The sequence below is a fragment of the Copidosoma floridanum genome, unplaced genomic scaffold (genome assembly GCF_036245765.1).
Source record: "Copidosoma floridanum isolate Cflo_tuat_1 unplaced genomic scaffold, Cflo_Japanese_pri ptg000021l, whole genome shotgun sequence".
In the NCBI taxonomy this organism is placed as follows: domain Eukaryota; kingdom Metazoa; phylum Arthropoda; class Insecta; order Hymenoptera; family Encyrtidae; genus Copidosoma; species Copidosoma floridanum.
In genome coordinates this window covers 25676369-25701883 of record NW_028321898.1, presented here as the reverse complement: position 1 = coordinate 25701883, position 25515 = coordinate 25676369, and the positions used below count along the sequence as shown (strand labels likewise).

Here is a 25515-nt window from a genome sequence, read left to right as displayed (position 1 = left end):
ACCTCTCTGCTCCTCATCCCTCTACTGCGTTGCTTGGACTAAAAACTATATGATACTGAAAATTGAGACACCCCCACTCCGCCATAGACCACATTGCTCGGATGCTTGGATTGCTTGTAATGCTTGTCTTGCAATTTCTTTCTCTCTAAACAATTAGTTTTTTCTTGCGAGTTCATCGTGTGTAGTGCAATTAGCGCCATCTAGCGTTGCGGATTTTGCGGACCGACGCAAACTATTTTCTAGGGGAACCGTCTTGAAAAAGCCCCTAGATTCTAGGGATTTCCGAAAGAAGTAAATCACTAGACATGTATATAGATATACTGTAGTAGGTCGAAAATCTCAGACGTGAAGGGTCTATTCGCGTGCATTGAAATACACAATAATGCTCGAGATTGATGGTCACATGCATACTAAAAATACTTAAATTTGTCAAATATGTAACAATTGTCACCCACGCATACCTCGCATTGGTTATACTTATTGCGTATATCGAATTGACGTGCAATTCGACGGTTCGATCGAAATTGCATTTGAATCTAGCGCCATCTAGCGTTGCAAATCCTGCTGTAGTGCTGTACCGACAGTTGACACAAGATAAAAGAGAGACCTGCAGTTTGACCGAGTCGGCCAACCGTCGGTACATCAACGATAACATCGGCCCTGCTGTATCGACAGTTGACCGATGCACTGTGCTGACGCTTTACCGACGACGAGGTCTATACTGATCTGCTGGTGACGATTGCGGAAAACACTCTTCAAGCAGCGTTATCACCACGACCTACGTAACTTTACAGCCTCTGATTTTATCATTCTTGTAAAGAGAGCACGGTGTAAGATGTACGTGAAGTTATGTGTAGTAATTAAAGAAATTACTACTAAGTAATGCCATATGGTCGATTTTATTAAACCACATGAATATCTCTATTTTTAGAGGTCGACTTTTGAGTAAGAAATAGATTGTAAACTTGCCGCAAACAGCACAAACCACGTTAACTTTTTATTATCTATCTATAACAGTAGTTGCGGCTGGTTTATAATTAATTAAATGGCTCTAATATAAGAAGTAATAATTATTTGGATCAGCGCCATCTAGCGTTGCGAATTTCTGAACTAAAAAGTGGCCCTAAACTTTTGAACCAGAGCTTTAGCGCGTAGAGCCATTTAGTCAGTTATAAACCAGCCACAACTCATGATGAAGCTATAAAATGAAAAAACAACAATACATGTGTTTTTGGCGGCAAGTTAACAATCTATTTTCTACCAAAAAATTGACCTCCTATGTGTTTATACTTTTAAAGATAAATTTTTTATTAAAAAATAGATTGCTAACTTGCCGCCAAAAACACATGTATCGTTATTTTTTTGTTTTATAGCTTTGTCATGAGTTGCGGCTGGTTTATAATTGACTAAATGGCTCTAATCCTGATTGCTCTAATTGAGAATTTTAGGAGCCACTTTTGGCCAAAAAACAAAGACCGCTAGATGGCGCTGATCCAAATAATTACTGCCATTTACAGTAAAGTTACTTTATTATAGTTATAAACCAGCCGCAACAAATCTTACAGATAGATAATAAAAATTTAACATTTTTTGTGCTACTTGCGGCAAGTTTACAATTTATCTTTTACCTTAAAATCGACCTTCAAAACCATGAATATTCTACTTATCTTATATGGCTCATAAAATTGACAATATTTACAAAATTACAATACTCTTGACCTTTTACCATTAACTAATGAAAGAACAGCCCTTCAACTTTAGATTTCCAATAAACAGTTAACTTATATAATATGTACATAACAAAATTTGTGTTACAGAAATCGTAAATCACGATCAAATATATACGTAAATTAATCAGTCGAAAAGAGACAACCGAAGAAAAAAGGTCTTAAAAAGAAGCAGTCACACGAAGAGTCTCCTAGGAATGGAGCATCGGATCTCACTAATTGAAAAATACATTTATTACAGAGATGTAAGTTTGAAGTGTTATAAGTAAACAAAGAACCCAACCTTCTCTGATCAAGTGAGATCCAATGCTCCATTCCTACATTCCTAGGAGACTCTTCGTGTGACTGTGCTTCTTTTTCAGGCCTTTTTTCTTCGGTTGTCTCTTTAATGGACTGATTAATTTGTGCTTACATGAGTTAATGGTAAAAGGTCAAGAGTATTGTAATTTTGTAAATATTGTCAATTTTATGAGCCATATAAGATAAGTAGAATATTCATGGTTTTGAAGGTCGATTTTAAGGTAAAAGATAAATTGTAAACTTGCCGCAAGTAGCACAAAAATGTTAACTTTTTATTATCTATCCACAAGATTCGTTGCGGCTGGTTTATAACTATAATAAAGTAACTTTACTGTAAATGGCAATAATTATTTGGATCAGCGCCATCTAGCGGTCTTTGTTTTTTGGCCAAAAGTGGCTCCTAAAATTCTCAATCAGAGCAATCAGGATTAGAGCCATTTAATCAATTATAAACCAGCCGCAACTCATAATGAAGCTATTAAATAAAAAAATAACGATACATGTGTTTTTAGCGGCAAGTTAACAATACGTCTTATGCTTGAAAATTTATCTTCAAAAGTACAAACACATAGGAGGTCGATTTTTTGGTAGAAAATAGATTGTTATCTTGACGCCAAAAACACATGTATTGTTGTTTTTTCATTTTATAGCTTCATCATGAGTTGCGGCTGGTTTGTAATTGATTAAATGGCTCTAATCCTGAATGCTCTGATTGAGAATTTTAGGAGCCACTTTTGGCCAAAAAATAAAGACCGCTAGATGGCGCTGATCCAAATAATTATTACTTATTGTATTAGAGCTATTTAATTAATTATAAACCAGCCGCAACTAATTTTATAGATAGATAATAAAAAGTTGACGTGGTTTGTGCTGTTTGCGGCAAGTCTACAATCTATTTTTTACCCAAAAGTCGACCTCCAAAAATATAGACATTCACATGGTTTAATAAAATCGACCATATGGCATTACTTAGTAATAATTACTTTAATTACTACACATAACTTCACGTACATCTTACACCGTGCTCTCTTTACCAGAATGATAAAATCAGAGGCTGTAAAGTTACGTAGGTCGTGGTGGCGCTTCCCCTAGAAAATAGTTTGCGTCAGCCCGCGTAATACAAAACGCAAGATGGCGCTGACACACCTCGCACGTCGTACGTCGTCTCGTCTCGTCGTCTTTGTCTGTGGAACAGAGATTTTGCACTGTTAGCCAGTAAATAAAGAAAAATAATAATAATAGTATCGGTATATAAGCATCAAAGTGCCTCTCTTTACTTTACATCGTATCACATTCAAGATATACTCATTAAATAGTGTCTTCCACACTTATTGCAAGACAGAAGCATCGTAAGTGTTATTCAGCAGCGAATGATATGGTATGCTTGTAGTCATCGATTGAAGGAAAGAGTTGAGGTTGTTTGTAAAAGGTTGTGCTTTAGCCGGCCGGTTGTGCGTGCATATAAACTCTTCACATACTCCTCTTTTTTCCCTCCTCTCACCTTCCCCGCGCGGCAGTTGTGTATACGTGGTCAGTTTTTTGTATTCACACTCGGTTCTTTGGTGTATTTTGTATTCTGCTTGTGTTTCGGAGTCGAGGAGCGTGCTCAGTGGTTTTTGCTCGCCCTGAATTAACTGTAGCTGTTAGTTGGACGATTTTTATGTACCCAAAGATTGTTTATCAAGTCACTTTGAGTTTGCTTTCTTGAAAAAGAATCAACAGTTTTTCTTATCCTATTTTTTAAATACATTTCAGATCCACCATGGGGGTTCTTTTGAAAACCAAAGGACTTCGCATGTCCGCCCAGAAACAGGAGACTCTATTGAAACTCACCGTTCTCTCCTGTGCTGCGATTCTGTGTATGTTACTGTACAACTCCTTTTGTTTACATTTTACTTGCTTGTTGATGAAAATTTTACCTTTCAGCTTTTGCGACGCGTTTGTTTTCCGTACTCAAGTTTGAAAGTGTCATCCATGAGTTTGATCCATACTTCAACTATAGAACAACAAAGTTCTTGGCCGAAGAGGGTTTTTACAATTTTTTGAACTGGTTTGACGATCGAGTGTGGTATCCGCTTGGCAGAATCATCGGAGGTATTTATACATTCTTGGTTTTTTTTGTACTATTGATAATAAAGTTTAGGTCTTATTGACGACAATATTTATTACAGGCACGATATATCCAGGCTTGATGGTTACTTCTGCAGCTTTTTACCATTTGGCATGGCTCTTAAACATTACTATAGATATCAGGAACGTCTGTGTCTTCCTTGCTCCGCTGTTTTCAAGTTTTACAACTATTGTAACATATTTACTTACAAAGGAATTGAAAGTAAGCTTGCATCATCGTAATTTAAATACGCTGCTTTAAACTGATGTGTCTTAGATAAAAATGCACATTACTGAGTCGTTTATTTTCCAAGGATTCGGCGTCAGGACTATTTGCAGCAGCTATGATTGCCATAGTCCCAGGTTACATTTCCAGATCAGTGGCAGGATCATATGATAACGAAGGGATCGCGATTTTCTGTATGTTGTTCACCTATTACATGTGGATAAAGGCTGTGAAAACAGGAACGATTTTCTGGGCTACATGTACAGCTCTTGCCTACTTTTACATGGTGTCGTCCTGGGGTGGATACGTCTTTTTGATTAATTTGATTCCCTTACACGTTTTAACTCTGATGGTCACAGGGCGATTCTCTCACAGAATTTACGTGGCCTACAGCATTTTATACTGCCTTGGAACAATATTTTCCATGCAGATACCGTTTGTCGGATTCCAGCCTGTTCAGAGCTCTGAGCACATGCTTGTAAGTCTGATACTTTGTAATTATTTTGCCAAGCACTAATGAAACGAGTTTAAATATTGCAAATTTTATACAGGCATTCTTAGTTTTTGGCATGTGCCAGATCCACGCCTTTGTCGACTACCTCCGTAGCAAATTAACGTCGCACGACTTTGAAGTGCTCTTCCAAGGGCTCGTCATTTCAACGGTGATCGTGTCCGTCGTCATTGGTACTATTTTAACTATTACCGGCAAAATTTCTCCATGGACTGGAAGATTCTATTCCCTCTTGGATCCATCCTATGCCAAGAATCACATTCCAATCATCGCGTCCGTCTCGGAGCACCAGCCGACCTCTTGGAGCTCTTTTTACTTTGATTTACAGATTTTAGTCTTCCTATTCCCTGCAGGATTATACTTTTGCTTTTCTAAGCTGACTGATTCAAATATATTTTTGATTCTTTATGGAGCCACGAGTCTTTACTTCGCCGTGAGTCAATTAATTTTTATTATCAAGACTTTTTCTCTGAGTACTAGTAATTTAAATTAAAAAAAAAAAAAAAATTATCTCTTAGGGTGTGATGGTGAGATTGATGTTGGTGCTGGCGCCTGTAATGTGCATTTTGGGAGGAATTGGTGCTTCTTCCTTACTTCTTAAATACATGAAAGACATGGACAGTACAAAAGTCGTCGATAAGAAAGCTAAGAAATTTGAAAGCAACTATGTTCTGAGGAGCCAGGTACGTTATATTCAAATAAAAATAGCGGCTTAATTTACGATTATTACAATCTAAAATTTTCTATGCGTTTCTATGTTTAATTAAAAGACAAAAACGTACAATCAGTATTGTTTGATACTGATTCTTGCATTGATACTTTTTAGATTGCAACGTTGTTTGTCGTCGTGATGTGCATTCTTTTCTTCTCGTACACTTACCATTGCACATGGGTTACTGTTGAAGCTTACAGTTCACCCAGTATTGTACTATCAGCCAGATCTCCAGATGGTGGCAGGATGATTTTTGATGATTTTAGAGAAGCCTACTACTGGCTTCGTATGAATACTCCCGAGGCTTGTACATTTGTTTTCATCTCTGACCATTTCGATGTCATTGAATATCTAATCTCGTGTGTATCACATTTCAGGATGCAAAAGTGATGTCTTGGTGGGATTATGGGTATCAAATAACGGCAATGGCAAATCGAACGATATTAGTAGACAATAATACGTGGAATAATACGCATATATCTAGGGTAGGACAAGCGATGGCAAGCAGTGAAGAAAAGTCTTATGAAATCATGAGAGAACTCGATGTTAACTACGTTCTAGTTATCTTTGGTGGACTGACAGGATACTCATCAGATGGTGAGAACAAAGAAAATATTCCCGTGGGTTCTTTCAAGTGTTAAATTACTATTGAATGTTTTCTATTTTACACTAGATCTCAACAAATTCTTGTGGATGGTGAGAATCGCGGGAAGCACGGAGAAGGGAAAGTCGATATCGGAGTGGGACTATTACAATCCCGCTGGTGAATTCCGAGTCGACAAGGAGGGAACTCCCACGCTACTTAACTGTCTAATGTACAAAATGTGCTACTACAAATTTGGCCAGGTTTACACTGAACAAGGTAATGCATGGTATTTTTTTAATTAACTTATATTTGATAAACGTATTTATTTACAAATCATTAAAGACTAAGATTTCTAAAAAGATTCGCATGTGCGCAACATAATTGATTGCAAAATTATAAATCATGATAGAACATATTCTTTCCTCTTACATTGGACTTTCATCGTAATTATATTACAAGTTGAAGTTGTAACGTGAATAAGCAATTTTATTACTTAGTTAATGTTACTTGAATGGATTCAAATACATTATACTTAGGACTAAATATAATATCATGGAATTGTAGTACTTAATCATACTTAACGTACAACTATTAAAAATACAGACTAAACTTAGATCTCTTAGTTCCTTCCATCCAAAAAATTTATCTAATACGTATTAGTACAATCGCTCTTTGAGGTCTTTATAAAAAAACGTCAGTTTAATCTGGAAATTAATGCACTCAAGTGTTCTTTGAAATCAAAACAGAAATACATATCTTTCGAATTCAGGTAAACGATCTGGTTACGATCGTGTGAGGAACATGGAAATCGGTAACAAGGACTTTGAACTCACTACCCTTGAGGAGGCCTACACGACGGAGCACTGGCTTGTTCGTATTTATAAAGTGAAAGACTTGAGGAATCGAGGCAACTGACGATTGTTTACAAGTTCCTTGCAACGAAAATTCACGAGACATTGATTTTCTTCTCGGACTTCTCAGTGAGATAAAGAAAAAAAATAGACGGAAAAAAACCATAAGATTTGTTTAACATTTTTTTAATGATAAAAAAAGCGCAAACAGTGTGGAATGTTTTTACTCGATTTTATAGAAAACTGTTGTCCAACGCACCATGTACACAAATGTATCAACAGATGTAAGAACTTTTTTCAAAGACAGAAAAAATATATTACTTATTACTTTTTCATCAAAGTTTTTCCGAGAAACATTAAGACTTACATTTTCTTTCGTTATCCCTATAAAAATTATAACTACATTACAACATAATATCCTTATCAACAATATTAAAATACACGCTCAATGTGACAGGTGTGTCTTTATTGTTTATGATGATAAGAGTTTAAATTAGAACATAACTTGCTTGACTGAATAAAAAGAAAAAAAAGAACACTTTGCTACATAAAAATGTAATCTTAAGTAGAATAGTATATATATCTTTAAATTGACTCACTATATCAATACCAATACAGAGAGCAAAGAAGAGAGCCGACGTGTTTTTTGCCACTGTTCTCCATTGACATGGCACACAAAAATTCATTCATAATGGTTGAGAAGTATTAGAAAAAAAAAAAAAAAAAAAAAAAAAAAAAAAAAAAAAAATTAATGCACAATTCAACAATTTACACGTCTACAGTATTATACAATTTCTCTTTTCTCATAGGCATACAAGAAAAATCGTTATCATTAGTATCATTCAACATCTTATATCGACTTACAAAAGAAGTATTGAAAAATAAAAGAAAGAACGATATTACAGTACATAGAGAGACAATACAATTACAACGTCCTATCATTAAAAAATAAAAAGAGAGAGAGAAAACTGAGTATTTCATGAATATACATACAAGTGTATATAGAGGTACGAATTGCAGAGAACAGGAGTGTGTACATCGTATAGGAGTGGTGAGAATCGGCGTGTGATGAAAAAAAAAAAAAAAAAAAAGTATAGAGGTGAGAGAGAAAGAAAATCGAATATCTAGTCCCACTCGCCGATGAACATGGCGCGAGGCGCCGGTGGTATCACGCCCCTCGTTGGGATCGGTAACCTTCCGTAAATGTGATTGTATGGAGAATCGATTCTGTCGTCGGAATCTGGAAACGAACAAAAAAGAAACAACGTTTCAGTCACATGGTGTGAGTCAAGCTTGTTTTTCATAAAAATTTAACTTTTTAATAATAAAAAAAAAAAAAAAAGAGAGAGAGAGAATTCCTCACCGAGTCCACTCTCGAAGCTCCTGGTGTGGTACATGATGGGCGGCCGCTTGGCCGAAGCTGGGAGGGCCGCGACTTGGTGTCCGTAGATCTGAGCCGACTGGCCGATCTGAGCTGACGCGGAGTAGTTTTGCGCGGCGATGTAGCCGGGATGGTGGTGGTGGTGCTGCTGTTGGAGGCTGGCGCGACTAGTCGAGTGTCCATATGCAGCTGCTGGGAGTTTTCCACTGGGGCGCTCTAGGCCATTGCTCTTGGCCATTTTCACAAAGTTCGGGACGCGCGCTCGTAGGCCACAGTAGTAGGGATCGTCTGTGGAATGTTTTTTTTTTTTTTTTTTTTTTTTTCGGGTCAATGGAATACTTAGTTTTTGGCTTGGAATTTTTTTTTCCTGCTAAAGACTCACCGTATTTCTTGATGTTTTCCTTTTTACTCTTTTTGTCTTCTATAACAGGTGCTCTCACGGGGCCCGACATGTAGTCGTCCTCTATGTCGTCGTAGTCCGGCTGCAATTGATACATTTTAATCATCTACTTGTTGTTATTTATCATTATTATTTTTTTTGTTGCCACCAAAAAACACTTGTGCGGTGATGATAAAAATCGAGGCAGGTCGTACAGTATTTTGTTTGTTTCGTTGTTTAAAAATAAAAACAGTGCCATTATTACCATACATTTTGTTTACTCGTCTGTGATTATTTATGAAAAAATATCAAAAGAAAACAAAACGACCGAACAGTCCTCGTTTGTGCAGTTATGAAGGTATGTGCAGGTGAGGAAAACAGAAAAACCAGAAAAAACGTGCGCATGAAGTAAGTATACAACGTAAAATCGTGATATTGGAAGTGAAGAAAAAAAAAAAAACGTACCTTAACGTAAACCTGCCTCGGCATCTTAAAATACAATACACAAAATACAATTACAAAAGCCAGGTATATAACATCAAAAGGGCAATAGGGATGTATATTTTATGTAAAATAAAAAAAAAACCATATCTAATTTTTTTTTTTTATCAAAAGTTCATATACTATTACACCGAGGGAAAAATAAAGAAAAAAGAAAAAACGTATAGTTACCCAGAATCACGACAAATCGCTCGTGCGACCAACAGCCTTCCCCCCCGCCCCCAAACAACATCAGCACGCTTCTTTATAATTTCGCAAAAAAACCAATGGAGAGGGTCCCACACTCGTAGAGAGAGAGAGAGAGAGAGAGAGAAGCCACGTAGTAACAATTAACCCACTGACCTTGGGTATGTCGTGCCCGTAAAGATTCTCCCTGGGCGGTAGTTTCGGCGGCCGCTCGGCCCTACGATGGGCGAGCCTTGCGTCCCTGTGCTCCTGCTGCTGTTGCTGCTGTTGCTGCTGGTACGCGATGTAAATCGGATCGACCCGGCCGTTCCCGTCGCCCGAGCTGCCCGCCACGCTGTAAGGGTCCTCGTCGGGGATCGGTATGCGCGGCCGGTTCTTTATGTCGACCGGCCTCTGCAGTGCCAGTACTGCGGACAGATCGGTAACGATGACATTCATTACTATATTATCAAGTGTCTAGATAATGTATACGTATAATGCAAGCACATGTGAGCGAAGGACCATGCATACGTCACGAGTAATTTGTACGGGTGTTTTTATTGTTAATGACACGGACGGGTGTCTATATTTTTTTTTTCTTCTTTTTTTCGCTCACGACTTTCAGCTGGCCTGGTTTTTTGTTTCCCGATTTACCGGTTTTTTTTTCGCACGATCTCCATGACCATCAACGCTGAAAGGCATATATATGTACTTAGCCGTGGTGTCCTCCGTCGTCGCGAGAGGAGGTATATTATTGCAAATGACTGTGGGAACTTTTTTTTCATTTTTTTTTTTTCTAATCGCCAGTTCGTGATCCCTGGACTTTTTGAGTTTTTCATGCGTTCAACAAAAGCCGATTATATCGAGCATAGGCGCAATAAATAGGTAGGTATGTGTGTACCTGGAGGTAGCTTCGACTTGAGCATGTCGAGGCCAACGACGTTGACGATGAGCACCCAAACGGGGCATTGGAGTATGTCGGGTTCCATGCGAACGAAGACAATGGCGCTGAGACACTGGGTCTCCAGGCGCTTGCGGTCAGGGTAGGCTCGCCGCGTCTCCCGCGAGAGGTTCGTTTGGAATTTGTTCATGTCGAAGAGCTGGGGAGGACAATTTTTGTTGTTGTATGTATACGTACGGATTTTTTTTCGTACACAATAATTGCGTAATAGTAAAAAGGAAAAACCAACCTTGCCGGGTTTCTCGTGCTCGAGAGCGCCCTGGGAGTTGCGGATGATTTCGGAGCCGATCGCGTTGTCCTCCTGGTGTGTCGACTTTACGTACACGTTGCTCTTGCACAGCCGTTTTATCAGGATGTTGCCCTGCTCGTCCATTTTTATCTTCACGCCTTGGTTTATGTGTCGCTTTGCCTCCTCCGTTTTGCTGTCGCGCATCGGGTTGTCGAAGCCGCACAGGCCTATCCTGGTGTGTTCGAAGGTGATGGTGTTAGTTTTTTTTGTTTTTTTTTTTTTTCTTATACTAAAAATATCACACGACGACTTTGGTCGAAAATCGTTTCGGCAAGTTGGAAAGTATCGGAAATTTTTTTTCAAAAGTAACTTATTTTCAATACCCTCATGCGGAAAAATAAGAAATGGTGAAATCCCAACTTCATTTTCATGATTTCGAAAGCCACGACAAAAAAACTTTGCCCAACTGAAAAATTTGGGAAATGACGGCGAACTATACTGACAGTGTATGCATCCACAGGATCTCGTCGCCATCGTATTTAAGAACACTCATTAAAATTGGAAAACAAAAAATAAGAAATGTTTAACATGAGACATACACGGGCTCATCATAAACCGAAATAGAAAGTAACCCAATGAGTCGAGAAAGAAAAAAAAATCTAAAATATAATTAACAATTTCCCAAAACAAAAGCTTAAAAAAATTCCTCGTACGTCCCATATTTATCAGCGTTTAGGATGATAATCGGAACGCGACCGTTAAAATGCATCAACTTTGATGTAATTGCGAGAAATGAGGACGCGGTAGGCAGCACCGCACCAGCAAGAAAGGATAAAAAAAATATGGGCAAAAACCATCCAGCCTCGACTTTCCCGCGTTTAACGCCGTTAATACACACGAGAGGAGAGTTTTCACCTTTTGCGAGAACCACGCTGTACGACTATCATGCATGCACGCGATTTTCTACCGAACTTGTACAAGTACAGACGCGACTCGTGATATGATTCCAGATCGCTTAATATACTTTTGAGAAATTAACAATGACATATAATCAGTTATAGCACATACAAAAAGTATTTGATCGTGAAATCATTTTTAACCTGTTGCCGGTCGTTGTATACGCAGCGAGTGACCGTCTATACTTTAAAGTTGAGTTCGCATTGATGCGCCATGAAAGAAATGACTCGAATCAGAATAAATTGTCATTCAATAGATTTCACAAAGCAACTCTTACTTTTATTTTTTTGCCAAAAAAACTACCGTCTTTTATAATCTTTCACGCTATCCGATATGTACCACAATTAAATCGATTAGAAAGGTGACTTCCTCTCGAAAAGTAAACATTCGAAAACGAACAGCCCATATATATAGCCTCTGGCGTCATCTCCCCCCCCCTATCGTCCCTTTGGCTTTTGCCACTAATGCAAATAATATACACCATATATGTGTAAATTGTGTGCGTTACATCGTCGTCAAGTATAAAAAGAGAGAGCGGAGAAAAATAGCTGAAAGGTGTTTGCGCGCGATGCCGGTGAAAGCGAACACATAACGAAGCCACCACCACCGCGCGATCGGTTCAATTTAGCGTTTCGATTGCTCACGAGCAGGGAAATTTATCGTGCCCCCATATATACGTGTATGTATATATTATATGCGTTTGACGAAACGTCAAAGCCGGAGATTCACGACTTTTCTTTTCTTTTTTTTTTTTTTCTTTTTTTTTCTTTTTTTTTTTTTTTTTTTTTTTTTACGCGAAAACGAGGTATACCTATGCTTTTTAATTGAACTCGCAAAAATCCACGTTGTTAAAATCAAAGTTTACGTAAAGGCGCGCGATGCGGATATATATACCCGCACGTGAATATAATAATTTCTTCGACGCGTTTACGTAACGCCGATCGAACTCCTGTGTATTATATATACACTTAACGGCTAATTAAAACGCCGTGCTCCATCATTTCTCTGTTCTCTCCCCCCCTTTTTTTTCCTTCGAATGCATATCGATTCAATTACGTCTTAGAAATTCCATTGCTGTACGACCAAAAATCGGTCATCGCGCCGATTCTCACGAGATGCCAATCGCACCGGGAAGGACAGGACTGACCCCTCCCCACCCCCCTTTGAAATAAGAAAGAAAAAAAGAGACAAACATCAAATGATAAACAAGAAAACAACGTATACACACACGTACAAGTATCATAAAAGTATCGATTACAGGCGAGCCCAGCCTGTCAGGAAGTCACGACTCTTGCGTTACATGTGAGCTGCTCTAGCTTACGTGCCGATCTTTTCTTTTCCTCCGCTCCCTCCCTCTATTTCTAGTCTCTCCGTACGCGATACCGATTTCCCTCGTCACACGATCTTGTGCACTACGTGTATGTGTATATACATAATATTACGGGCTCGGTATATATATACTTTGCCCAAGTGCCGAAAGGTGGGCAAAAGTGTAACACACGCCCGGAAGCCAGAGAAATCGGCGAACGTGTAATATTTTATGCATGCCGATCGCGTAGGTTAATGGAGCGAAAAAAAAAAACAGAAAGAAACAGGGTCTGAGTGGGAATTTTCGCTCGAGTTATCACGCAATGGGCTTTAATTATTATTTTTTTCTGCCACGGTATTTTTAAGCAAGGGGGCTTTTTTCTTTGCTCTTCCTCGTTCTCTTATTTATATTTTGTGCAGCTTACGCGTATACTCTGATAAGTACCTGTGCCTTAAGTAAATTCCATGGCAGACAAGGAAAAAAAAAAAAAAAAAAAAAAAAAGAAAAACCGTACGTGTTTACACGTACCTAAAACCATCGAAGCCGTCGTTGGATCCGTTGACCGTGAGCACGGGTGCTCTGGCGTACGCTTTGGCGACGCGCCTGTTCCTCTCGAAGACGATCACCTTCGCCCATATCTCGTCGTCTATCTGGTTCCACTTGTCCAGTACTTCCTGTATGTGGTCCTGCAGCAGCAAAAAAAATTGTTTCTTGCGTTATAAGGGTGCGATAAGCTTATAATAATATACGTGTATGGTTTAAGAAATAAAAAAAAAATAGTTGATTGTTGCTGCGATCGGTAAATATCGAGGTGCATTTGAGCTCACGTGGTTGGGTAGCTTTTTCAAGCTTCTAGTGGGGCTGTTACACTGGGACAAATAAAAACAACAATTGCATCTCCGTTCGCCCGCAACATCCGCGATGCGAACGCGTGGACCTTGTTAATAAATGTAAAAAAAAAAAAAAAAAAAAAAAACCAATCCTAGAAAGATATTCCAACGTGCCCTCGCGTATGTGTTTGTTGAAGGTGTACCTATACGGAACCACCTGCGGCCCGTAGCAATAAAGCTGCATACGATACGCAACGCGTATGGCAAGCATGGAGTTAGTTGCCCGTACCTACTCGGGGTTTTACAGTGTGGGTTTTAATACCTATAAACGCGAAGATCCACGCGGTAGAGAGAAAAATCGGGGCTCTCTTACATTTTACACGCGGTATATTGTGTATTAATGAATGCGCATACACGCGAGTGATTTTTTTTATTTTATTTAACTAAGCGGATTATAGGAGCCATTCTATAAAGAAAAAAAAAAAGAAAAAAAAGAGAGATTTTTACCTTCTGCACATGATTGCAAGGATTATGAGACAATTAATTAATAAGGTGGGTGGTATACTTTTTACGAGAGTTTTCTAATTGATCAAAGTGCTTCAAGCTGATTCCATTGAGAATAATCTTCTGATTGATAATATTTATTTTTTCTTGATACTTAAGCTTACTCTGTGAAGAAAGTATATTTAAAAATGTCTTCATACACCCCATGGTTTTTAGTAAAAAAATTCCGTTTGTTTATTTTTATTTTGTTCAACATGGAGATAGCAAAAAACAATAAAAGAACTTCCAAAATCAGCACTCGGACAGGATGGCAAAAAAAAAAATCTACTTATAAGTAAGTGAGAGATGAAAATCTCTGTCCCAAAGGGGTAGTACTTCAAAAACAAATTTTCCCGCTCCCCATAGGATCTCATGCACGACTGGAGTGTTTGGAGTGAAGTGGCTCTCTTCGATACCCAAGCCAATATATTTTTACATTTGGCGCGCATCTACGTGCGATCTTTATTATTCGCTCGAAGGCCCGGCACGTCAGCTCAGTTGATCCATTCCCCCAAACATCACAAGAGCATCCATCATAAGCTCAGGCGACCCCCTACACGTGTATCGGGTTTCAGAAAATCTCACTTCCTTGTCGCACCCACCGCGAAATCCGCCCGGAGCCGAGATCGATGGAAACGCCGATTTTCCATCCAACAGACACCGCCCTGCTGATTTCCCTTCGAAGCTCGATTGAAAAGAAGAAGAAGAAGAAGGGAAAAGAAAAAAGAAAAAGAGGGGCGATTGTTCCCGGGCGCTTTTAGAAAGCGAACTCGAGCCCCCCGTCCCTCTTCGTCTTCCGGGAGTGGACTGCGGAGCGCTAAGCCGCGGGATAAGAAAGCGAGACACGCAAGAGCTCCAGCTGTTATCTCGCGCCAGCCGGCAGCTATGTGGTTGCTTTACGAGACGCGTTTTATGGGCCGTTCGCTCGTTTGGCGCTATAAGGAGGCGTTGTTTTTATCACCGCAGAGAAAGAGGAGGCATTTCTTTGTTGATTTCGATTTTTTTCTTTTTTTTTTTTTGGTTTCCCTTCTTTACAAGCTTGTTACAAAGGTGATTAGGGGAGCTGAGGATTTGTAGTAGTTTATATGTATATTTAGTTTGGGTCTGGTACACGTGACGAAAAATTGAAAAGCCCAAAAGAGCCCGAAAGAGCCAATTTTTCTTTTGTTTGATGCGATAATTACTAAGCGTTATTCTCGAATGTACTTTTGTTACTTTTTTTACTTACAAGTGGTTTTGTTGGAAAAAAAAGTCTACTGCGTGCAGGACTCACACGTGTGGGAGCTCGGATTTTCTTTTGTATCGTAGTAGCTGGTAGTACGTATCCAATGCCTCAATTACTTTGCGGTTAACCGATGCAGAGTTGCTCTTAGGATTTATTAGTTATAAATGAAAAACCTCGAGAAAATGATACAGTTGAACCACAAATGATTGCATATTTGCTCGTTATAACGTCGTTCAAGTATAATTTTAAAATTGCTCCATCGGACAATCTAATTTTGTAATGATTTAAAAGAAATACTTAATTGTATTCGCGCCTGTCCGTGATCTATTAAAAAGAAAAAAATCTTCTTTCATCGGATTTACGAAACAGGGCTAACATCGAATTAAAATCCACTCGGTTCCTCGTTAAAAATCAGAATCCCGAACCAGCCCCTCGTCGGTCCATCACATTCGCATTAGTCCATTTTATAAACCAATTTGGGAAAAAGAGGTATGGTTGCGTAAATAAATACGCGCACCTTTTAATACGCAGGATGAAAAAATCTTTGACGCTGCTGGTGCAATAGAGAAACCAGAGAAACCGTCGATTCGAAGGAAGTGAGCGAGGATTTTTTTTCTTCAAATCCGTGCCAACCACGTACGAAATTGAGATCTCAAACCGGGCGCTTTTTTGCATGATTTCTGTTTTGTCGGTCTCTGGAAGTCTACATGCAGTTATCGTTGATTTTTTTTTTTTTTGCCAGTAGCCGAATACAACGCTAATTTTATTCACTGTTTAGCGAATGTATAGGTACCAAATAATTAGGAACGTCTTTTTCGTAAAAAAAAATTAAGCTAATAGTATTGAAATTTGTCCCCGAACCGTTAAATTAACGAATAAAAATAGTTTGTATTGGCATCCACTAAGAAAATCCTGTATGATGAAAAAAAAATAAATAAAAAATGAAAAACGGACTCACAAGGCTTACTCAAAAATTGTTTTAAAGAAATCACCATATACTCGAGAACAACGCGAGTGAAAAAAATTAAAAAAGAACAAAAACAAAGAAGAACAAACGACTGCATGTATGCGCCTATTATCCACACCCCGCGTGAGAGCGGCCTATCATTATTTTCTCGAGACGCACAAACGTTACGATGCCGCGAACGATAAAAAGAAAAAAAAAGGGGGAAGGCGAAAATAAGACGCGCCAGGCGTTTATCGACTATTTACCCCGTGGCGCGTACCTGTCACAGCTTCTCTCGACTGACGTCTTTCTCTTTTTCGAGATTGTTTTTTCAAGCAGTTTATAAGTACTCGGACGTGGGTGCATTTTTTTTAACGATACGCTCTTACGTTCAAAAGGAAATTGTTTATTGCGAAAATGACAAGACCTTGATTCGGCTTTGCATCATTATTTTTTTTTTTCCCATAAATAGTAAAGGCTGTTTGCGCCAGAAAAACGTTTTTTTTAATTCTCATCTGTAATAGAGTAGTTCAAAAAAATTTCTTCCATATTTATTAATTTATTAAAATATTAATCAACTTTTGTTTAACAAGGTACTTTTTTAACAAAAATAATACACTACTATTTCAGAAAAAAAATTTGTATTTTATAAAAAAAAATTCCAATTGTAAATGGTTATTACAACGATTACGCGATGTGTTGCACATAATGTACGAAAGAAGTAATTGTTTGTGACTTGCGCTTCTCGGTAATACTTAAACTTCCCGATGATCAACACGTAATTTTCTCGATCGCGATTACTGCGTTTTGCACTGAAATTCACCGATTACCTGAACACAGAGTATTAAAAGCAGCTGCTTTTAAAGATTTCGGTTCCGAGGCCTGTAATAAGACTTTGTAATGAATAGGGGGTACTTCGAGCTGGAGGTTACTGATCGAGTGTGCATGTATATGTGTACCGTTTACTTGTAATTGACTCGTATAACTATACTCGATTTTTAATGCATCTCAAAATCGTTTATTAATACATCTATAATCAAAGAGTTAATAGGCGATTTTTCACAATTTCCACATTTAAGTACAAAAGGAGTCTTGAAAATTAAAGTTAAGAGTATGAAAACATTATTTCCTTCAACTTCTTATAAGGAAGTCATTAAAACTTATTTCTTCTTTATTAACAAGTGTTGTCGACTTTGAGACAAAAGGAAGCTAATGGTCTGGTAAATTACATTAGGCTTTGGATGTACGTGAATGGTGGATCCTACATTTTTGTTGGTAAACAAATATGGTGGTAGTAATAATGTCAATACAAAGTGATGACACTGACCTTGTACAGTTTGTCCATGTTATACCAGACATCTTCCTCCTCTTCTTGTTCGTATTGCGTGTCCGCGAGATTGTCTCGCGAGCGCGACAGGATTTTTCGCCTCGACACCATCCCTGTGTGGTATTTTTATATCTGAAACAGAGAAGAAAATTCACATTTATTATTGTTCAATAGTAATACATTTGTACCATTTACGATTAACTTCATCGAAAAGTACAATAACTAATTTAGCGTACGATTTAGACAAAATAACAAAAAAAAATGGTATATTTTTCGTAAAAAACAATAGAAATTGGATATTCTTACATACGAAGTAGTGAAACGTACTTTTTCACGAATTTTTCACTGCAACTTTCATTTAGAGTTTTATGTAGTTAGATGTATGATTTTGAAATCATTGGTAAAGAATATCTCTTACAACCCAATTTTTTTTTCATATACAACCCCGAAAATGTCAAAGTGTCAAAATATGTTTTATGAATACAAAATTGTATCAATATAACTCCCTGTAATATATATATACAACAACACGTGTTAAGTACTATTAAATTGAAAGCTGAAGTTACATACACGTGTGTATTCACAAAACACAATTAGGTATATTGGACTCGAGAGAGTTAAGCAGTAAAGATCGAGAGGGATTATACGTTAATGGAGCACGTACAAGTAAGTATACAACAACAGCAAGGACGCGAGATTAAGTGTTTTTTCGTGCGCGTCGTATTATTGCTTTTTGTCGTAACTTTCAATGCGCTGGACTGCAAAAACAGCAAAGCGTACCTATATAAGGATCCCGTGCACTACATTTAAATGTGTGCATGCATCTAACTTGCGTAATAACGCAACGAGGGGTTTTTTACAGCTTTCCTGAGCCAGCGGATCACTAATAGTTTTATTGCATCTCGAAAAAAAGTACACGTAGCTCTCGATTGCCGTTTACGACCCATTTTGTAACACATTTTAAGTGGGGGGCCGAAAAAACGCCCATGCAAATCACGGACAACGTATTATTTTCCTCCACAATTTTTTGATGTACCATTTACAGGTGCGTAACAATATGTAACGCGAGGAACAGTAAAACGCGTTTCTGTCCCCTTCCTTCTTTGTTTTTGGGGCTACTTTCGTAACGGGCCCGTCTGGATTACCGTTTGCTCGCTTTCCTGAGCATTAAATTTTTTTTTTTTTTTTTTTTTTTTTTTTTTTTTTTTTTTAAGGCTCCATCGTCGGCTCTAATTGTAAGTATAATTGGGTAACTACCTCGGTGGGAATTTAATTTTGCCAAGTTTTGCATGCACTCGGTTTTATGACTTGTATTTAATTAGTTTTGCGAGCAACATTATTTCTTGTTCAGCAAAAGTACGAAAAATTAATAGTAGTGTAGGTAGTATTTGCTACACGTATGAATTGAAATTTTTTTTATGATTTTAATTGGTTTGATTAAATTATTTATTATTTCTCTGAGTTTTAGTTGAAAAATAAAAAATGAACTCAACTATCTTTGTTGAAAAAAATGCAAATTACGTATCCAAAAAAAAAAAACGGCAATTAAGAAATTTAATTCAAAGTTACAACTTATAATTGAAAACGAAAACACAATTTTAATTACTCAGTAAAATACAATTACCAATTAAAACCATTGATATTGTAATCAATTTATTAATACACGGGACTTTGTTTACACTTATGCTGAAATCTGATTTAATCTCGAGTAGAACATCTAAAAAGCCATTCAATTGAAATTAGTTGAATGAAAGAGATTAAATAAAAATAATTAAAATTAATTCGCATAAGAAGTGAGAAAGAGAGAGAGAGAGAGAGAGAGAGAGAGAAGGCAAGTGCAGTTACGAAATTTATAAAATCTGATTCATTTTAATATATTACTGCACAAAATAAATCAAATGAATCGAATCTTTGCAGGAAAGCTAGCTGAGCTGGTGACTCGTTTAAATGAAAATCAGATCGATGGCTACTCTATCCAAAACTTCAGAACAAAGAAAAAATAAACTTTCTGCCCCAGCACTACAGTGCTCAATATTCTGTTTTCGGAACAAAATTAACTCTCTCAATCTGCCCCAATGAGACTAGCTTTTTACTTCTTTGTTATTAATTAATTACGAAAAGTTGAGGAAAAAAGTGATCGTTTTCGCTGATTGAGTCGAGGCAAGTATAAAGCGGAAAGGAAAAGTGGAAAGAATCAGTGTTGTGTTTGCACGAGAAAATAAAGATTTCAGACCTGTCAATGTATACAGTACATAATCCCCGATTTCTTTATTACCAAGGCTATATAATATACTTTACTGAACATCTTGATCTTTGCTCCTTGCAACGTGTGAGCCATTCAAGGCCAAGTGCACGGGATACTCATTACTAGAGTTGTAAGCTGATTTGCACCTTCTTGTCATGCGATATGGTATGTTATAAAAAGAGGCTTAAGCTGCTGATGACGATTAAACGATTGGAAGCACTCTATTAGCATCGTCAATTGAGATGTCAGTGATTACATTTTTTTCCAGAATTATAACTCCTAAGACGTTGAGGTAATATTTTTTTCCTCGGTAAGAATATGATTTATTACATTTTATGTGTAGAGTAGAAATCAAAATTTGCTAACTAATTTTAGTTGTCTCTCACGACGCTTACAAAATAGGGCTTTCAGCTAAATAACGGAAATTTCCTACTCTAGTTCTAATGGTTCAATTATTCAAAACTAAACATAGATAAATTTAGTCTATCTTTAAATTTTAATAGATACCTCAAGTACCGATAAAAAATTTCGTTTTACATTTTTTTACCATTGTGATAACAAATTAGTTGCACCATGTTTCATACACGTTTTGAACCTATCAAGGGTCACACAGGGCTCATCATTAACTTATAATAATTAATCTATATTATACCTGTTTTGAAATTTCAACAACAGATAACAACTAAAATTTAAAAAAAATAAGTATCGCATAACTCTCGGGGAGACGTTAATTATTTGGTTGTTTCAAAGATTCCGCTTGGCGCGAAGAGCACAGAAAGTATGCGATCATTAATATGCAATTAACAATCTATTCTACACTACTCAAAGCGAGTACGGTATTTTAGAAAACTTTTCTTGCCTAGTATATGCACTGGCTTATTGGAGTGACGACTGTATTAATCGTAGTTTTTTTTTCACGCCATTGAAGCAAATAATTTCGTTGTTTAACTGTGTTAACTATTAATTAATCAACAATTGATACATATGTAACTTGTGTATGTATGAGCACATATTAGGCTCACGTGACATAAGAAGTGGATTTTTAGATCAAGTTTTAAATTCGAGGCCATTTTGTTTTTGCGTATCAGAGTCGACGAACTCGGAGCAACGAGTACTTTCACACGGTTATTCGATCCAACGAATGGAAATCCATCGTATAGAAAAGGTGAGTTTTTGTTTCAAAATTAACTGATATTCATAGTAATACTGTTTTATACGGTTACAATTTTAATCACAGGCCTAACAGAAAAATAAATCAGCTACCAAACGGCCTGTGTGATGATCCCATAACCTACATTGGTGACACGGACTCACCAAATATGGCAGAAGATCCTAGTTCATCGAAAACATGGCAACACCGTTGTAACACGTGTGAAATGACTTTTATCTGTGCAGATGATCTTACGGAACACACATACATGCACACGGGAAAAAAATCTTTCCAATGCTCCGTGTGTTCGCAGACATACCGCTCAAGAAGTTACCTAGCAGTTCACATGCTTATTCACACGGGAGAAAAACCCTATGTTTGCAACGTATGTCATAAAGCTTTTACGCGTAGTTATACTCTTACTTTGCATATGCGTATTCACATGAATGAAAAACCCCATGTTTGCAAAATATGTCACCGAAATTTCAGGGGTAGTAGCAATCTTTCGCAGCACATGCTTGTGCACACTGATGAGAAACCCCATGTTTGCAAAGTCTGCCAAAAAGCTTTCAGGCGTGAACAATATCTTTATTCCCACATGCTTATCCATTCGGACGAAAAACCCTATGTTTGCAACGTGTGTAATAAAGCTTTTAGGCGTAGTTATACTCTTACTTTGCATATGCGTATTCACACGGGAGAAAAACCTTTTGTTTGCAAGGTGTGTCATGAAGCTTTTAAATATTATAACAATCTTTCGAAGCACATACTTATCCACTCGGATGAAAAACCCTATGTTTGCAACGTGTGCCAAAAAGCTTTTAGGCGTGAAAAATATCTTCATTTTCACATGCTTATCCACACCGGTGAAAAACCCTACGTTTGCAATGTGTGCCAAAAAGCTTTTAGGCGTAGACAATATCTTCATTCTCACATGCTTATCCATTCGGATGAAAAACCCTATGTTTGCAATGTGTGCCAAAAAGCTTTTAGGCAAGGACATACCCTTTATTCTCACATGCTTATCCACACCGGTGAAAAACCCTACGTTTGCAATGTGTGCCAAAAAGCTTTTAGGCACCACAATATACTCAAGAAACACATGTTGGCCCATACGAATGAAAATTCCCTTGTTTGCAAAGTGTGCCATGAAGCTTTCAGGGATGATGGTGCCATTTCGATACACGACTGCCCACAAATACACAAGGGGCCGAAGCCTTCCGAGACCAGTTCAATGAGTACCCCAACATTCAGTGCAAATGGTACTCTCACGTCGCAGGTGTGTGCCCATGTCAACTTGAAATGTCATACATCCTCCAGTCAAAACGAGGACCTCGTGCTTAAGGTGGACCCCAAACTCAATTGGCCATCGCAAACTTCAGTCAAAAAAAGGGGCCTTGCAGGGTCCACCCAACGATGCAAACCCATCTGGTGTGAAACTAGTATTGTCGAAAATGATGATCTTCCTTGGCAGTTCTTCGACTGCGACGAGTGCCAAGGGACTTTTCCCGATGAAAGCAGCCTTAGGCATCACAAATATGTTTACCATTTCTACCGATGTTCGCTGTGTTCGGAAACTTTTAGATTAAACTGGGATCGCTCGACGCACATGGCCCTTTGGCATTGCTACCGATGCCATTTGTGCCATAAAATTTGCACCACATCCTCGGATCTTAAGAGACACGAATGGGAAGCTCACGGACTTTGACTAAGTCATTCTGTATACTGCATGAATTATCTACTGTTGTATTCACTTTACCACCACAAAGATTCAAGTAATATTTTACTCGTCTAGACTGAAAAAAAAAAAAAAATAGCTGACAGGGCTGTGCTGGCTCTTAAGTACTTTTAAATCATAACAAGGACTGCCTGACTGGAGAATTTTGGTGATGAACAGAAGACGATGGGATGCTAGCTGGTACTTAGAGAGAAGCTACCAAGTACAATGCTAGAAAATGAGCTTGTGTCACGAATCTGCCATTAAAAAACTGGTGATAAACTAATCATGCATGGAGTTGTCTTGTAAACAAAACTATTTTATACAAATTCTGAAACAAAAACATACAATGAAATAAAAAAAACGAAAAAGATCCCTTTTTTTCTCAAGTTTAAGTATTTTATTGTAAATGTAAGCAGCTTTGTACGTCATAACTACAGGTGCATATCTTGTAAATGCGCGCATAATTTAAACAATCCCAATTATTTCTGATTTACCTTACCAAATTGCCAAATAATATTATAAGGGATTTTTCGCACTATGATGTTTCTCTCTATAAAATGGAGCAATCAAAAATGTATACAAAGCATTATATGTAAATGATGATATCGACTACAAAACCTTATCTTAACCAAAACTTTACACTTGTAAAAGCTGGCTACATAGCGCCTCAAGCGCTTGTTGTTATACAATTAATTGTAAAACCTTAATTTGAATAAACGTGTTTTCAAAGAAAAAAGTAGTATGCCTCGTGGTGAGAAAAATGTTCCTGTATGGTTCAACTCCAGATTTAAGTTTTTTTCTCCTCTCGATAATTTTCAACTGCCATGACTATTCAAATTTACACAAGTTCGCATTTCTACCTCAACAACTTGTATCATCACCTCTCGGTCTTGGTATGGTAAAGACTACCTCAGAAAAATGGCTTCATTTAACGTACACACGCAAGGACGAGTGAAAATAAGGCCCTCGGATCCTTAGTGAGAAGCAAAGGACGATCGCCGAGAGAGTGTGTGCTTCTGTCGTCCTTTCCCGCGAGTTGTCGCCGACCCGCCAAGGACGGAGGGAAGGATACGACTCTCGTGTACATGTACACACGCTCCCTTAAAGTGGATATCGGCGGTATAATATACTCTCGTGCATTTGTATAAATTCGAGTAAAGCTATTACGCGCTGATGCTTGTACAAAAGAAGGACCGGGACGGAAAATCGTTTTTTAGGGTTGTTTCTCTCTGCGAGAGCCTCTGAACGAGAGAGTGCCGATATCATTGTAGGGATACCGCAACTGAATCGTTTACACTGACGTGCCGATTTTTTATGTGTCTTGTTGTATCTACTAGTGGGCTCTTACATTTATAAATTCATGTCTTTCAATGTATGTTGATGGTCTAATTTTTGTTAATGTTTTATTCGTCTCTATGTAATTATCTCTGTTGTTTTATTGTTCTGTTTGCCCTTACGTAAGTGTTAACAATTTTTTACATGTACATAAATATATGCATTTGCAACAAAAACACAAAGCTTGTCACAGCATCTTTGTCTTTTTACCTTAATGACTCCCTCTATTCCACTCAATGAATTTTTCTACTATTTGAACTTGAAACTGTTACTGATGGACATCAAATTGCTTTGCAACAAGCTCAAAGTGCCACATCACTTTAGCCGACAAATATCGTCTTGTGCGATGAAAATCAGAAAAAAAAAACCTCGAGTAGGACCTTGTACCAAACCGACATCGCAATTTACGACACAACCGATAGAGCGATCAAGCAACGAAAACAGTTTTATAACAGCGAACGGACCTGCCACGAGCCGGCACTGGCGAAAATAAAAACCTTATCCAGCATACCTAATAGTGAACACCCGTTGCACCACTCATAATACGTACCCACCGCCCACTCCGTATATAATATATATATACACGGTAAGCGGTAAGTACAAGCACAACGATACGAAACAATGTAAACTTACACCGCACAAAAGAGAGATAGGGTTAAAGGACACAAGCGCACACAAACACGCCCATAATACGCGCGTTTAGTAAAAGTGGGCCAGCCACGCCAAGAGAGATATAGATAGAGAGAGAGACTCGGATTAGATACGTATCCACGCAAAAGGCCTTCGGTCCTTCGCGCACCCGGATGTAAGCATATACGTGTGTGTGTGTGTGTATGGGCAAAAGAGCGAGAGTTACGTTGGCTTGCGAAATCCGTGCTGGTAATAGGTACGTGTGTGTGGCTGCCGTTTCACTGTCTTTCGGACCCCGGATACGACGCTTGACCGTTTGCCTCTGTATGGGTGTTTACAAGGATATCTGCAGACTGTGTATATTTACACGTATTGTACTTACGTTTCAATCCTTTGTGGAGGGTTTTTTTCTTTCTTTTTTTTTTTTTTTTTTTTTTTTTTTTTTTATTGCGCATACTTCGTACCAACTTACTCTCGATTTTTTTTTTGGTATTTTCATCGATATAGCCGAGTTGTTATTAATAACTCTAGATCTAGTGTCTGCACTGTCTGCTGCGTCGGTTACGGCAGCGTATGTGTATATTTGTAATGTATTTGTGCTAAAGATTTAAGAATTTGATTTTTATTCGTTATAACAATGTAATAAAAATGATTAAATAA

General features: G+C 37.9%; 2 protein-coding genes across 5 annotated transcripts in view; one reads left to right on the top strand and one right to left on the bottom strand.

Moving 5' to 3' along the window:
- Positions 1-3193: 3193 nt before the first annotated feature.
- On the top strand, positions 3194-7384 carry Stt3A (catalytic subunit 3A of the oligosaccharyltransferase complex). 4 transcript variants are annotated; one of them, XM_014352583.2, is made up of 11 exons: positions 3194-3405; positions 3783-3886; positions 3954-4121; positions 4199-4359; positions 4451-4840; positions 4914-5306; positions 5392-5556; positions 5700-5888; positions 5963-6182; positions 6259-6447; positions 6941-7384. In XM_014352583.2, the coding sequence occupies exons 2-11, from the start codon at positions 3790-3792 to the stop codon at positions 7084-7086; spliced, it is 2118 nt and encodes a 705-aa protein (XP_014208069.1). In that variant the 5' UTR covers positions 3194-3405; positions 3783-3789; the 3' UTR covers positions 7087-7384. The 4 variants fall into 4 exon arrangements, with proteins under 4 accessions (XP_014208069.1, XP_014208067.1, XP_014208068.1 ...); XM_014352581.2 differs by having other exon boundaries at positions 3195-3376; XM_014352582.2 differs by lacking the exon at positions 3194-3405 and adding an exon at positions 3485-3669.
- Positions 7385-8146: 762 nt separating this feature from the next.
- Positions 8147-25515, bottom strand: part of exp (expansion) — a 119442-nt gene continuing 102073 nt past the window's right edge. The window contains exons 2-10 of the mRNA XM_089594507.1: positions 17776-17907; positions 13433-13590; positions 10639-10870; positions 10350-10548; positions 9626-9876; positions 9248-9271; positions 8786-8885; positions 8386-8691; positions 8147-8262 (exon numbers count right to left, since the gene is read on the bottom strand). Coding sequence (XP_089450633.1) covers positions 8147-8262; positions 8386-8691; positions 8786-8885; positions 9248-9271; positions 9626-9876; positions 10350-10548; positions 10639-10870; positions 13433-13590; positions 17776-17886 — 1497 coding nt within the window. The 5' untranslated portion in view covers positions 17887-17907. The remainder of the gene's footprint in view (positions 8263-8385; positions 8692-8785; positions 8886-9247; positions 9272-9625; positions 9877-10349; positions 10549-10638; positions 10871-13432; positions 13591-17775; positions 17908-25515) is intronic.